This window comes from Neurospora hispaniola (genome assembly GCF_033458365.1).
Source record: "Neurospora hispaniola strain FGSC 10403 chromosome Unknown B0T23scaffold_9, whole genome shotgun sequence".
Taxonomy (NCBI): Eukaryota; Fungi; Ascomycota; class Sordariomycetes; order Sordariales; family Sordariaceae; genus Neurospora; species Neurospora hispaniola.
Genome location: NW_026944414.1, coordinates 1132375 through 1147122, shown reverse-complemented (window position 1 = coordinate 1147122; position 14748 = coordinate 1132375). Strand labels below are relative to the sequence as shown.

Genomic DNA, 14748 nt, shown 5'->3' with positions numbered 1-14748 from the left:
GGACACAGACAGACCTGGCAGATTAGGTACGGATGAACTATTTGAATTATCATCTCTTGCGACTACTAATAGGTCTTCGCTTCACTACCTCTACACCATTGCAAATACATAAACCCTCCCACGCCGCTCGCTCACTTGAAGCTTCGCTGTTCCTCTGCACAGGCATCATGGACTACAAGTCTAAATCCCAGCCCAATGCAGCCCGAGCCGCTGCAAACACAACGCGCGCCGCGTTGCCGAGTTGCTGACCAACCTCTCCCTCGTCGGCCTGATCGCCAATTGGTGGCACCCGGGTCTCAGGTGTAGGGTCTTGATCCCTTAGTCTGTGAGATAGCCTGGTGAACAGGTTTGGGCGTTGCTCGCCACCTTCACCACCTTCACCACCCCCACCATCGTCACCATCTTCACGACCCTGTCCACCTTCATCATTTCCATCACCCCCGCTGTTACGGCGTTCCCAGACTCTATTGGCCTGTGACCGAATAAACCTCCGACCCTTGTCAATGCGTTCCCGGTCCCTGATTGCCTGTTGCCGAAAAAACTCCTCATTATTCTGTTCAATTTGGTCTCGCCTTAGAGCTGCCGCTCTGTTCTTGGCTTCTTTTGACGACAATGGCGTCTGAGCTGGAGTTCCTGATGGCTGAGCAGTCACCATTCCGTGCGTCAATGTCATGGGCTGCGCATGGGTTTGCCGTGCTGTGACTAGCGGGGCTCGCCTTGTAAAATTGATCCTTGATGGCCCGCGTGACGAACCATGGACTTGTGCTTCTGTCTGCTGAGCACCTTGTTCAGGGACGACATATGGTGTAGAGGCAGCGCGCTCAGCTACACTTGACATGGATCGAGATGAAGCAGCTTGAGATGGACCAGCCTCAGATATACCACTCTGAGTTAAGCCCGCCTGAGATGAGCCAGCCTGAGATGCACCAGACTGAGTCCCATCAACCTCCTCATCTATGATCTGGAGGTACCGGTCTGGGCGGTCTAAAAACAGTTTCTTGACAGCCCGTCCCACCATTTGTCGCTTTCCTTGACGCCTAGGAAGAGGCGGGGGAGCTTGAGGGCGGGGAGGACCGGGCAGGACCACTTCTTCTCTGTTGCGCAACTTGTCAAACGGCTTGCGGATCAATTTCTTGATTTTGCGTCTGATTGAACGTTTCTTGGCTTCCCCCGGTAGTGGCTGGTTGTTGTCTTCCGAACCTTGTGCCGCTCTCAACAAATGTGCCTGTTCATCGCCAGGCTCGTTGTCCTCCGGGGTTTGTGGCCCTGTCAACTGAGCTTCCAACTCATCCTCAGGCTGGCTGTCCTCCCACAGAGAAGTGTTTGGAGAGATGACTGCTGATAGACCGCCCCTGAGTTCGCAAACAGGCGTGGAATGCCCATCCATAGCCACCATCCGATGACGCCTTTCTGATCTTTTCTGAGCCGAGAGCCTCTTCTAGTAGCTGTAGCCCCCTTTCTTACTGTGTCCACTGTCTTCGTCACCTTCCATCAGCCCGTCTAGGCTGCCGCCAACTTGGTCCCCTCCGCCCGAGAACCATCCGCCAAAGACGAGCTTGACCAACAGTCTGTCCACACCGCCCACTCGTCTAGGCACATATTCTCCAGCTTCTTTGATCTTCTCCTTGCCCGCTTCTTGTTCTGCCCTCCAACCCCTCTTCCTCTTCCGTCCAGCTTGAGCTGTATCAGGTACGTCGTCGGCAAGGAGATAATCATCGGCTCCGTCATCCTCCTCTTCCTCTCCCTCATCAAGCCCACTCGCACGGTCAGAGGCATCTGATGTTGAGAAGGGCGAGGTTTCGATTCTCTTCAGCTCCTGTACAACTTCCTTGATGCCGTTCTTAACGTTGCTGGCAATGGTTTGGAGTTGTGCAGTAAGATCACGTTCCTCCTTTTTCAGATCAACAAAGGCATCAACAACACCCACGTCTTCCTCAAGATCGGCGGCTGCCCAGACTTGTTGCAAGCGATGCATTAGCGCGACCAGGTGGTCAATATTGACGAGTAGTTCGTATAGAGGTTGGGTAAAGGATTCGAGGGTAAGCAGAAGGCGTCTGAGTAAGGCGCGAAGGTAAACTCGGTGGGCGGTAGCGAGGGTCTGGGGGTCACGGGGTTGGCGATTAGGATCATTAGAATTGGTAGGTGCAGGAGGAGGGTTGGCAGCGGTGTTGAGCCAAACATCGGACTCTTCCAAATTCCCCTCGGCGTGAGACTCATCTTCAACCATGTCAATGTCGTCGCCATCAACTTCGTCGTCGTCGTCATAGCCACCCATAGAGACGTCATCATCCCATGTCCTCTTTGAGCCGAAGCTGCGTTTGGATAGTCTCGAGTCTCTCCCTCTCCCTCTGGCCAAACTCGCGCCAGTAGAGGCTCGGCTTCTTAGTCCAGTAGAAGGTCTTCTTCCCCTCCAGTCAGCTCCGTCCTTCTTCTCCTCAGAAGTCCGGTTGCCACTACCGCCGTGGAGCCAGTCCTCGAAGCCCTCGGTCAGGCCTTCCACCACTTCGCCTTGGAAATATGCTTCGGTCTCGCCTAGGAAGAAGATGGCCGCGCTGGCGGTAGCCCACGCGGTACGCAGTGTCTTTTCACGCTTCTCAGCCCGTTCTCTAAGCGCCTTGACACGCATTCTGCTTCTACCTATGCGCGGAGGCGCAGGATGATGCCGTCTCAGACTAGTAATCTTCCACAGATCTGTCAACCGTAAGTGAGCCCTGCGCAGGGAAAGGAGATAGCTGTTGATAGCCGTGTATGTCTGGACATCATGAGGACTGAGGAATAAGTCCAGTGGGGAGGGTATGTTCATCGTCAAGATGGTGGGGGCCGAGAATAAAAGGTTGCGGAACGGCGTCTTTGCGATTTTCAACGACCCAATTTCTTCGGCCACGGCGGCGGCTGTGGGTGTCATTGTCGGTAAACCTCTGGAGGAGTTATCCGTGGCGTACTTAGGGATCGTCAACCGGACATGATCCCTGGCAAGTTCTAGCCCTTCATCCTCTTCGGACTGAAATTCCCCCTGAAGAGCGCCCATTGCTTGCCATACGCGGGTGAGCACGCCAGCTACTTCGCCCTCTTTGACCACAACAGTACCAAGATTGCCACCCGTTGCAGCACCGCCAGCATCGCGGGACTTCTCGTAAGCAGACAAGTTTTCGGCTCGCCGCCACCGGCTGCGCATCTTCTCATCAGCTTGCTGGGTGAGTGCCAAGGCGAATTCTCCTCGCCGGAGAAGAAAAAAGTTCCGAAGCAGCTGGAGGTATTTTTCCACATCACTGAGCGGGAGCAGCTGTGCCAAAGTCGTTCTTGAGAGATACTGTCTGATCTCGGTAATGGCATTCGAAAAGGTTGCCGGGTCAATCGGATGCGACAGGGTAGAAAGCTTGGTCAGTTGCGTTGAGAGGTGATCGGTCCCCTTGAGGCTCGAGTCTTCCACACTTTTGGCGCGGATCTGGCGCAGAGATCTCCCGATGAAGAGCATAGAGGCTGCCGTAGATCGCGTGACGAATTTGGGAAGAAGCTCTTGCACGCACAGAAACTGTTCTTCGCCATCATCATCCTCCTCTCTCCACACAAAGAAGTCATCAGCCCCAAAGTCTGGCAACCGTCCATACAACACCCACGCAGAGACTTGCTTTAGCCACGCTGTCTCGGCCACCTTGACCAGGTTCTTGACGACTTCTTCGATATCCTTGTACCCGGTCTGCATCAACTCCCTCAGCCGGTTGATCACCATAGGGCCTGAATGCACTGGCGGCTCACGTTTCCTAGTCGCCGAGCTACTGTGCCCCTTTTGAGCGGGCCGATGGGTCAAGTCATGGGGTTGACTCCCTTCCCACTCCATCTGGTCGACACTCTCCACATTCTCCTTTATTCCCTTCGTCAACTGGTTCACAAAGCTCCCTAGCCATTCCATGCGTCGGTTCCACTCATCGAACTCGCCGACCACGGCCGTCAGCGGCACAATGTTGTAGGCACCCACAAGTGCGGCATCTTTTTTCAGTATTGTCTCTTCCACTTGCAGCACCTTGCGCTGAAAGGCAGCAAGATGGTCATTTCGAATGGCCGTGGCAATAGCACGGCAGATGATGGAGGGATGGGATGTGCTGATGCGAGCTGTATGAGAGAGCAGGTTGATGTGGAGCTCTGAAAGGTTGGCAAGCTTGGAGAGGAGGGCGCGTTCGGGTGGGGTGAGGGCCGACTTCAGCGGGGAGTCATTGGAAGTTGTTGAGGTGGCTGCGGCTTGTTGGAGGAGAGGTGAAGGGTGTCCTGAGAGGGAGAGGAGAATTTCGTGGAGCATTGTGACGGATTTGCTCTTGATGTTGACGTTGAACTTGAGGGTGGTGTCGGAAAGAGGGACGGTAGACGACTAAAGCGGAAGGGCGACAGCTGTTAGTATATGAAAGACCACAGCGAGCGAACATTTTGGTGCTGCTAGAGGTCAGTACAACTTACGGTTTCTCTAACGGGTGCGGAGATTCGTCGTCCTGCGACTGTGATTGCCGTCTAACAAAGGCCTGATAGAGAAGTATGAGGGTCCCGAAAATCTCGAACCTGCAGCACATGAGGTGTGTGTGTGTGGCGGGCAGCTAGAATCGACCGTCTACCATAGACTGCTAAATGTAGGTGCTGCAGCGGGGTGTTGATCATCCCGCCGTAGGTAGGTAGGTAGGGACGACAGCGTTGTGTTGACACTAAAACCCAAAGAAAGGTGATGTAAGGGAAGTGAAGACAGTATGGTGTATGTAGTCAAGCGACAGTGAAAAGGAGTTCCAAAAACGGGAAACTTGAAGTTATGAAGACATAAACGATGGTGAATGCTCAGTAGTAGAAGCTTTGTGGTAGCATTTTAAGTTGTCTTCTTCTTAGGCTCTGATTAGGTCGTGGGTTAAGGGCACTTATGTACCCAAGAACAGACAGATGGATTGGTCGTTCGTGCCTGTTTGTCTGTAACTGAACCTGAAGTTGCTTCCCAGTGAAGCTGCTGTTAAGGTAAGTAGACGGAAGCCTCAATCGGATTGAACTGAAAGTGATTTAGGCCGAATTGCAGGCGATCGCGATCCGTTCGGACGCGTTGAGAAACCACGACAGGGGATGTCGTGGTCACATGACATCATGGGAACCTTGAGGGCCAGATAAGAAAAAAGAGTGGCAGATAAGAAGTTATCAAACAGCAAATTCCCTCCCTAATCTAGTGTACAGACTTGACACCGCATCAGACGTACACCATCAACACGCAATTTGGTCTTTGCAGTCATTCATTGCAACATCCGTGAAATGCAAACAGGTATAGTGGGTATTTGAAGGAGAAACATAACTAATCGAACATCATCAGCAGTGCAGTTGTGCCTGCTTCACCAGCAGAAATCAACCCCATGTCTCAGACCTCCCCTTCATACCAGCCGGTTGCTTCCCACCCCTAATGCTTCCCGGCGAGGTCCTTCCTGCCCTGTTCATCGGATCGCTGTTCATTCCTCCTTCGCCCGGACTCAGTACTCCTCCGTCACCGCCTCCAACCGTCACTACTCCTCCGTCTGCCGTGCGACCCACCACCATGCCCTTTGCGACACTCTTGAGAATCGCGCGCCTCGAAACACCCGTGACATCAATATACACCAGACCGACGTTTTTCACTCCGCCACCAAGACTCCTAGATATCTCGCCCGCTTCGGGACCCCACTTGTGCGCAACTACCGTGGTCGCAGCCTCCGACGTTGACGCAAGCAAGTGCCGACCTGCCTGCTCCACGCCATCCATGACCGTCGAGAAGGCCATGAAGCTCTTGTTCAGCAGTCCCGGCTTGTAGTTATCCAAGGGTTGTCCATCTGGTCCAAAACCCTTGGTTCCCGTCCTTCTAGGCCCGCGACCGCCAAGGGTGGCGCCAAAGTTCTGTGCAAACTTGCCAATCTGTCCTACGGTTTTGGCAGACAAGACAGCTGCGTTTCCGGTAAAGTGGCTGATACGGCGAATGTGCTCGCGGGTGGCTGGCTTGAATTTCATGGGCTCAGCGGCCGGTTGCGCCCTTTTCGTGTAGTTATCGGCTTGGTTCTGCAGAAGCTTGGCAAGCATGTCGGAGCCGGTAATAATGAAGCGCGAGGCGGCCGAGGCGTTCGAAACAAGGAATGATTTCTTGTATGCGGGGTGAAGTTCGGCGTCGAACAATTCGGGCGAGGCGGGAGCAACGTTGATCTTTCCGTTGGGCGTAGTCGGGAGCGTAATCTCAACCGGGTCTGTTGACATATAATCTTAGCCAAAGAAATTTGGACAAGATGAGACAGGGGATGAGGAGCGGCAGTACTAACCTTTCGATCCCGGCTTCAACGCGCTATCTTCATGGACTTGGTATCCCTCAGCCAACTCGCCAATGACGCTACCGTCGTCCTCATCCACAAGCACGATTTGCCCTGGCGTGGGGTTGCTTCGGCTTCCCTGGGCATATGCCTCACCGGGCCCATAGTCACCAGGGTTGTATGCCGGCAAGTCCTCCGCCACTCCGCTCTTGGATCCTGTTGATGTACCTGTACCACCCTTCTCGTCACTACTCTTGTTGCTCCTTTGATTTAGTCTTGGAGGCGGTGCCCGTTCCAGGAACGCAGTGCATTGCGCAAGAATGGTCTCAAAGGTATCCACGTCCTCCTGTATACCCTTCCTACTTTCGACCGAGGGGAACTCGATTCTTGTAAAAGCACCACTATCGGGTCCGAGATCCCATCTAGGAATCAGGTAGCTCGTGGGAGGTTGGTGGTAGATCTGCGTTGTCGCTGGAAGGGGAAGATCGAGCTCGGGCGGCAGGTGAAGATGCAAGTAAAAGTCCTGTTCTGCGTTTTCAGTGCCCAGTGCCGGGTCCGCAAAGGCAGAGCTGGTTGGCACCATTAGCAAGGAGAGGGTCTGTGGCCCGGCGGGCGTTAACGAGTCCTCCTTGCCATTGGCAATGTGATAGGCTGATACGCCGTTGATGGCGTAGAGCAGCTTGGGGTCCTGTCGGGTGGTTGTCATGTTAGTTCCGGCTCAAAGGACCAACGATGAACTGCGCCGTTTTGGTAGTTTGTTTTGCTATGTTGCAGGTCTGGCACCGCTTGGAAGATTGCTGAACGATGAGCTTACGTTGTGACTCGATGCCATTCCCGAGTGAAACTGTAGATGGTGTGGCAATCTGATTGCTTTATATTGCGTCGAGCTTGGAAACGGTTACACGGGACGGGCTTGGTCAAGTGTTGAATGATGTCTTGGGCTCGGGAACGACGTAATCGTCTTTCGACTGAGGGTTCCTTGATCACGCTCAGCACGCAGTCGGCGGGCAATGCGCTGCTTCCCTGCCCAGGTGGTTGGCGCAGCTGCGGGGTATCTTGCTGTAAGTGCTATAGCACACCCTCTTGGAAATAAGTCGTGCGATTGGCGGGCGCAAAAGTTGTGATGAACCGAATTTGTTCAAGGTAAGTGTGGGATAGATTAGGATTACAAGCGATGGAGGTTTTGAGGATTCAAAAGAGAGAAAAAGTGAAGAAAACGTTGGAGCTCAGATATAAAACTTCCATTGCAAGCGGGGTCAACTTTTTGACCATGGCGATTCGAGTTTCAAAATAGCAACACCCGGAACTTCTTTCCCACCATCGTCCCGCGGTTCCTGGGTAAAAGAGCTAGGGCTTGGTTGCCTCCAGGCGCTTAGAGCTCTCTCCTGTGTGGATCATGCAACAAAGAGGCCTCTCGGGCGGGAAGCACCTGCGGTCGACGTCATTGGACCCCACCCACTAGTGTAAGTAACATCATTTTGCGTCTGCTTTTTCATGCCTTCATGCTACCCGTTTGCCACGACGAGGAAAGAGAAAGAACCCTCTATGTGGCTCAGCAGTTGCTCATTGATGCTGTGCGTGGTGATCTCAAGATTCAAAGGCAATTTGGAGGCAAGTAATGTCTGGAGTTCCTTGGCGTGAGAAAGCTTATCGCCATTTGGGTCAGCAGATGGGGTTGCCAAGCATCATGCCGCCGCCGTTGGGACGGGGATCACCAGTCTCGAACGTCGGCTCACAGGTTGCCGGACATTTCCAAAACAACATCTCTGTCTGAGGCCCTGGCTGTCTTCTCGTGAAGGTGTATGTACACTAGAGATTGACACAGGGTTAGGGTTTTCTATGGTGACTTACAAGCCGCCTGGCTACCACATCCTTTTTAACCACTCAATAGCACATCACTTTTCATTCATGATGTAGAAGAGCACTTGCTACCGTGGATACGTACTGGACTATACATTCGATTCAACCATCCATATCGTAGCTGATTTTGCTGATTCAACACGTCTTCATCTGCTAGTCTGTGTTCTAGAACAAATTGCTTGGAGGAGATTACAGTGCTGGGTGCCATGTCACACGACACGGCAGCGCATTGACCTTAGGTGTCTCGGAAGCCAACCGCCGAAGGGTAACGAAAGTGCCACTACGACCGAGTGGCTGCACCAAGCCCCGTCCCGGCCGCTGCCAAACAGTCGTACAGGGTAGCCTGATTGTCTACCGCTCAACGGCTCGAAAAGGATGCTGCTGTCGAGTCCCGGAGGGGCCACTCGCTGAAGGATCCCATTTGTTACGGTTCGTGATCCGGCAACTCGAGGACCATGATGATCTGTGTAAGGGTGTTGGAATGGGAGATTTGAAAATTGGTCACGGTAGCCTGCTACCCTCCAAACAAACTCAGTCAAGTAATTGGCCATCGAATGCTGCGCGCCATCATCCTGTCATGAGGCGGATAAGATCATACAGAGCTTTCCTCTAAGGAAGAGATCACTGGTGGCCGGTGATGTTGGGAATGGCTATGGGATATATGTCGGGGATCAGATACTGTGTACGCGGTAGTCTCATCTTGAGGGGTATCATTTTTGGCGACTTTTGACAGATACCGGAAGTGTATGCGCAGTTCAATAATTGTTGATGATTTGCACGGGCGGTTACTCGATTGATGGCCGGACGGGATCCTATTTGACGGTTTGATTGACATAGCTCTATATACTAGCTGTCACACTGCATGGTGGTTACAACTGTGAGCGCGGCGGACCTAAGAGCGGCCAGGAGGGGAATGTGAAAGTGAGATATGAGCAGTGTAGTTGAAAACCTCGCTCGCACATGGTATCCGTTCTGGCTGGACATTGAGCCTTCAAGTTCTTTTCAATGTTCCCACAAGAAACAAGCAAGGCATTTGGACGTGCAAACATTGCGAATGCTACCCAGCAGGAATGAACAACCGTTTCCTTCAAGAGCCTATCATGGTGTGTACGTGTAGTCCAAAAGAGGGAAAATGAGGACTAAAGGAGACGTGAAGCAAAAAATTGAAGGAAAACTGGCAAGACTGAAAAACTGCGTTGAGAATGATGCCAGGTGAGAAGTGGAAAGACGGGAGGAAGCGCGGGAAGCAGCAGCAGCAATGGTGGGTCCAACTGTTATCAAGTGGAGATGTGTAGCGTGCTAGTGGAGACCTACATTGGCCTTATGCGATCCGGGGCCCGGAGGCGGAGAGGGCCCGACCTCGAAGGGTCCATCTGGACAGGGACCCCAGGCGCAGGGCTCGCATCGATGTGCCTGATCAACGCAGCTCCGTCCCTCCGTCCGTCAGCTGCCCCGACCAAGCTGTCACGGTCAGGTCTGTTGAAACGGGCTTATCCGTCATCGTCAATGCCGCCCGGTTCGGTCCGTTCTTCAGCTTCCATCTGAACTTCAGTTCAGCTTTGATATCGTCTTTCACGTCCAGACTGGCATACAGTCGATAGCTCACCGTCGAGCTAATGACTACCTCGCCAGTCAATATCGAGGCGCATCCAAGACCAGTGACTGGAGCTTGCTATACATCTCCCCACGTACGCGCACGGTACTCGGCGTATCTCACCTGTCACGGCAGGTTTTCAGCCAACAACACTTTTCCATTGCGCAACGTTGAATTTAGTGCCCATGTATATTCAATTTTATATGTCAGGTCGTCAACTAGTACCTACCTCCCTGGTCTCCTGAACGGTCACTCAAAGCTCGTCCCTTACCTCAGTCCTCGACGGGGCAACACCCCTAGAGATATGTACTTGGGCCTCCTCCAAGAACATATGATGGTGGAGCTGTTAACTTCACAGTACGTACGTAAATTACATACACAGGCCACAATACAGTACCAAGCTCCAGTTCCCCCAGTCGCAAACCTCGCTGGATCCAATAGCTTCAAGTTGGTATTCGCGACAGATCAACGCTGTCAAACATCTCTGCCCGTGGATTAGCTACCTCTCGTCAATTGGCTGCACATCATTCAGCACCACCACGGCACCATCACCCGGCATCACCACTTTCAATACCACCTTGATCCTCCCCCTCGCCGTTGTCGCCTCCACTCGTTGCGCTCCACCTTCCACAACCATCGTGACAATCACCACCATCAGCACCGCCGGCCCCCGGCTGACACTTTTAGCATTGCCGCGAACCATTCGTTTTTTTGTTTTTTTTTTTCCTTTTTTCTTCTTTGACATCCGCCCTCAACTGTACGGAGTACTACACGGTGCACAGTACACGATACACGTTCTAACGCTTCATCGGTCCCCCCGCCTTCAACCTCGAGGCTCCGACCTTGTGCTTGACTTTATTGCAATACCTGCCTGGCATCATCGCGCTAGTAGATTGGCCTTGCATAATACAGTCCTCTTGGTCAACTTGTTCCAGTCCGTATGTCGCCTCGCTTCCACTCTCGGCATATTCTCCAACACATCACCTAGCCCTTTGCTGTTTACAATCATTTACGCGGCATCGCTCAGGAGGTTGACGGCTGGTTGCATTTACGCTGAATGCTGTCATACATTGTGCAAACGCCCACCTGCTTCTGTTCCCGTTGTTGCTCCCGTGCTCCGTCTGAGCCTTTGAGCTGGCCTAGCCCAGCACCACCAGCCTACGAGGACAGCCTTTTTCCCTGGCCAGCCAACATCGCCGACGCAAGTTTACAACCACTGACGCCTTGCTAACTTGCCTGCTGCTTATCCGAACCGTTACTACCCAGCCTTCCTCTTCTGCCGTTCCGGACGCGAGCGCCAACACTATCCTGCCGTGCCCGTTGTGTACTGCCTGGTTGTGTCGTGTCGTGTCATGCCCACACGCCTTCTGCTGAGCAATACGACCATTGACATTCAATTGCTCTCATCGCAAGCAAGATATCGACCGTCTCACATCTGTTCCTGCATCACGTCGCTACCTCCCGCGGCTGCTTCGACCGGCGTCTGCGTTGTGGAGTCGGCTTCGAGGACAGCTTGCTTGCTTGCCGAGCTAGGTTGCCCGGCTTCTTCTCCGCGGACTGCTTTTCCTTCACGGATACTTCTGTGGGCAGCATTCCCTACATCCACTTTAGAGGGTCCCCTTGAGAGACCCAACCGCCGGCACGATAGCGTCCCAACTACGTATCCAGTCTATTCTCTCCCCCGCCGATCCGCCGGACGCCGATGAGACTTCGGCTACCAATAGTACGCCAACCGGTTCTACTCCAAACCGAAAGTTTAACGACGCGTTCGCCGCGCCGGGCTCTGGCGGACCGCCCTCTGTACTTCCCGCCGGGTCGGTTATAGCACCCAGGATTTATACCAACGACCGGTTTCCCAACAGTCGCCAGCCGCTGCCTCATAGCTCACCGCTCGCTACCGGGGGCGGCGGGCTTCGCAGGCACGGCCAAACACCCGAGAATGCCAACAAGGTCTTGATGGCCTCCGCGACTATGAGGCCTACCCCTGAGAGCCCTGCAAGCCCTGGCATACCTGATCTGAAAAGGGGAGCCAAGCGTACCCCTTTGCGCTCAAGTATTGCCTGTCAACGTTGCCGGAAATCCAAAATCAAGTGCAACAACACAGGCGGTGATGCGCCCTGCGATACCTGTATCCGAAATGGCAAACAATGTATCTACCCTGACGTGGCGCCTGCTCCCCCAAAGCGGGCTGAGCCACCCACCGGTGTCAAGTCGGAGCAGGGTTCCGAGCGGAAGCGGCCGAGGAGACTCGATGATATCGCCAAGTTGGAGAGCGCTGTTCCGCCTGCCGCTTTCGCCGAGGAGGTTCTCACGGCGCCTTATCTTACCGAGAGTGTTTGGTCAGAAATCTTTGACCTGTACAAACTTCACTTCGCCACTGAGTTGCCGTTCCTTCACTTGGCAACTCTCAAGGAGAAAATGGGAAACAGGTTCAGAGCCAAGCAGAGTGACACATCTCCCGAAATCAATCTCGTGCTCCTAGGGGTCCTAACACTGACAGTACGCTTCAACCCCACGTTGGTGTCTTATGTTACAACACTCAGGACAGCTTCTACTGTTTCGAGCGGTCCAAAGTCGCGCCAACTGGGCATCAGTAGTGACGCGACGACCGCCTCCGAGTTCTATGCCAATGTCCTCACAAAGGCTTTGGGTGGACTTCGAGCCAGCATGACCATGGCATCAGTCGAAAGGGTCCAGGCCTTCCTGATGCTAGGCCTGTACGAGTGGGGACAGGCGCGACCCAAGGTGGGCGGCATGGCGGCATGGATGTATGTCGGAATGGCCATTCGTATGGCTCAAGCTCTAGGCTTGGGTGATGGCGATAAAGAGGACAGCAAAACATTCAAGTCCAGACCTCTAGACGCCTTGAGATTGTCCATGTCAAAATCGCAACTGATCATCGCCAAAGAAATCAGGCGACGCACCATGTTTAGTTGCTTGATATTGGATCGCTTGCTGGGCTGTGGCAAGGGGCGTGCATCGACAATACGTTCTGAGGACTTGCGAATTCAGCTTCCCTGTTCTGAAATGTCCTTTGACCTATCCGAAGATGTCTATACTGGCTTCCTCAACCCTACAGCCCAGGAGATGGCAAGAGGCCCTATATCCGACAGTGCCGACAGCGTCCTAAGTCGCTTCATCCGACTCGTTGATATCTGGGGCGAAATATCAAAATGGAGCTTTGCCGGTGGTCGCTTTACAGAACAGCATGCTCCTTGGAAGCGTGAGACAACATTCTACCAGCTCCGCATGAAGCTTGAGACGTTTTATAGCGAACTACCGGAGCGGTTTTGCTGGTCGAGGAGCAACTATTACAAGCACGAGAACCACCACGCCAGCAGTGTCTACGTCTCCTTGCACATGCTGGGCGCGGTATGTAAGATTATGCTTCATCGCGAGTACATACCGTTCATTGCAATTCGATGCAAGAAGCCAGTTGGCCCCCTTGATGAGCCCACTTTTGCTGAAGGCGATGAACCGACCGGATTCTGGAACGAAAGCGCTGAAGAGATTTTCAGAGCAGCTAAGGATATTGTTGATCTCATCGATATTTCCCAACAGAAACTTCCCATGTCGACGCTCGTTTTGTTTGCCGTTTGGACGGCTGCCTTTGTCGGCATATATGCTGTTTACTTTCCTCATATCGATGTCGACCGCCACATGCTTCTGCCACCAGACGAAGATTCAGGGATCGAGTTGGAAGAGATCAAAAAGGGACCTACCGGCCTGACGTACAAAACACTACAGCAAATGGGTAAATGGCTCAAGATGGCAGACACATATGTGCAATATTTTCATGATATGGTACGCTACTACGACACGGTAAAGAAGGACTACGAAGCTGCGGCCAAAGCGGCGGACGGGCCAGGCGGTGAAGCTAAAATTAACGTTCGTCTTCTTGGTGGCGGCCTGGAGGAGTGGAAATACCAAGGACTGAAGGTGGTCAACAATGGCGAAATCCTGGCGGTTGACGACGACCGGCACAGCATTTCTCGGGATAGCACGCTCGAACCAGCCTCCAGCAGACATGACGGCCATCATACGGACCACCACACCAAGACCCCAAGGTCGGCTTCGCTCTCGTTCACCCCAATCAACACAACAACGCATCACCACCAGCACCCATCGTTAGATTCACCAGCAGACACCACTCGAACGCCAGACGGCGAAAACATGTCCTGGCATCACCCACCATATCAACGCCCAGTCACCGGCGGCATGCTCAGCTCCAGCAGCCAACACCAGTCCCCATCTCAATCATCGTTCGCGGCCCTGAGTCCGCATCTGGCGACTGTCAAACAAGCATTAGGCCCACCGCCACCACCACCAGCGGCTGTCTCAGGCTCCGGTGCGGCAGCCTCGATCTCGACATTGCCCAGCATACCCGTGTACAACTCCTCAAATGAGGTAATGCAGTATATCCAGGAAAACCAGAGCATACCGTGGAATCAGTTACCAGGCGGTGTCGACCACTTTGCGCACGGGACCGATGACTTTTGTTTTGATGAGACGGGCAACGGGTTCTGGGGGTCGATGCCCGTTGTTATGGGCGCCTCTGCTGCACATGGTTATGTGCCACAACCGATTGTTGGGGTGAGTGGACAGCAGGGAACGGGTTGGAGTGGACTTATGTGACGAAGCAAAGAAGATGGCTGAGGTCCGAATGTTGCAGTGGGGGATATTCCCTTTTGTTTTCCTCTCTCTCTCTCTCTCTTTCTTGGTTTTGATCTACTACTATGGAACAAGGCTGTACGTTTTTTGTCATTCATCGATTACGGTGTCTTAAATGGTTTTTTTTTTTTTTTTTTTTTTTTTTTTTTTCAATCTTCATGAAGCGGTTAGCTAACGATATCCTAAACATGTGTTGGTCCGGTGTTTGGTGGTCACCTTGAATAATATATGGTCTGTTTCTTGTCCATAGTTTTGGTGTTTGTACGTATTTTTGTAACCAATTTGGGCTTTAACGATGGCACGATAGGGATTTGTTCGGGGGTCACTCTTTGAAGGACG

General features: G+C 53.1%; 3 protein-coding genes across 3 annotated transcripts; 1 reads left to right on the top strand and 2 right to left on the bottom strand.

Moving 5' to 3' along the window:
- Positions 1-993: 993 nt before the first annotated feature.
- On the bottom strand, positions 994-4597 carry B0T23DRAFT_244400 (Spc98 family-domain-containing protein). Its single transcript, XM_062834091.1, has 2 exons — positions 4450-4597; positions 994-4363 (listed from the first exon to the last, which is right to left on the bottom strand). Exon 2 carries the CDS (start codon positions 4292-4294, stop codon positions 1439-1441), a length of 2856 nt encoding a protein of 951 aa, XP_062688805.1. The 5' UTR covers positions 4295-4363; positions 4450-4597; the 3' UTR covers positions 994-1438.
- Positions 4598-5031: 434 nt separating this feature from the next.
- B0T23DRAFT_415726 (senescence-associated protein-domain-containing protein) lies at positions 5032-7795 on the bottom strand. Its single transcript, XM_062839604.1, has 4 exons — positions 7592-7795; positions 7099-7171; positions 6297-6972; positions 5032-6224 (listed from the first exon to the last, which is right to left on the bottom strand). Exons 1-4 carry the CDS (start codon positions 7603-7605, stop codon positions 5362-5364), a joined length of 1626 nt encoding a protein of 541 aa, XP_062688804.1. The 5' UTR covers positions 7606-7795; the 3' UTR covers positions 5032-5361.
- Positions 7796-9349: 1554 nt separating this feature from the next.
- On the top strand, positions 9350-14527 carry B0T23DRAFT_346504 (fungal-specific transcription factor domain-containing protein; the record flags this gene model as incomplete). Its single annotated transcript, XM_062835972.1, has 2 exons — positions 9350-9405; positions 11352-14527. 2 exons carry the CDS (start codon positions 9350-9352, stop codon positions 14371-14373), a joined length of 3078 nt encoding a protein of 1025 aa, XP_062688803.1. The 3' UTR covers positions 14374-14527.
- Positions 14528-14748: the final 221 nt, after the last annotated feature.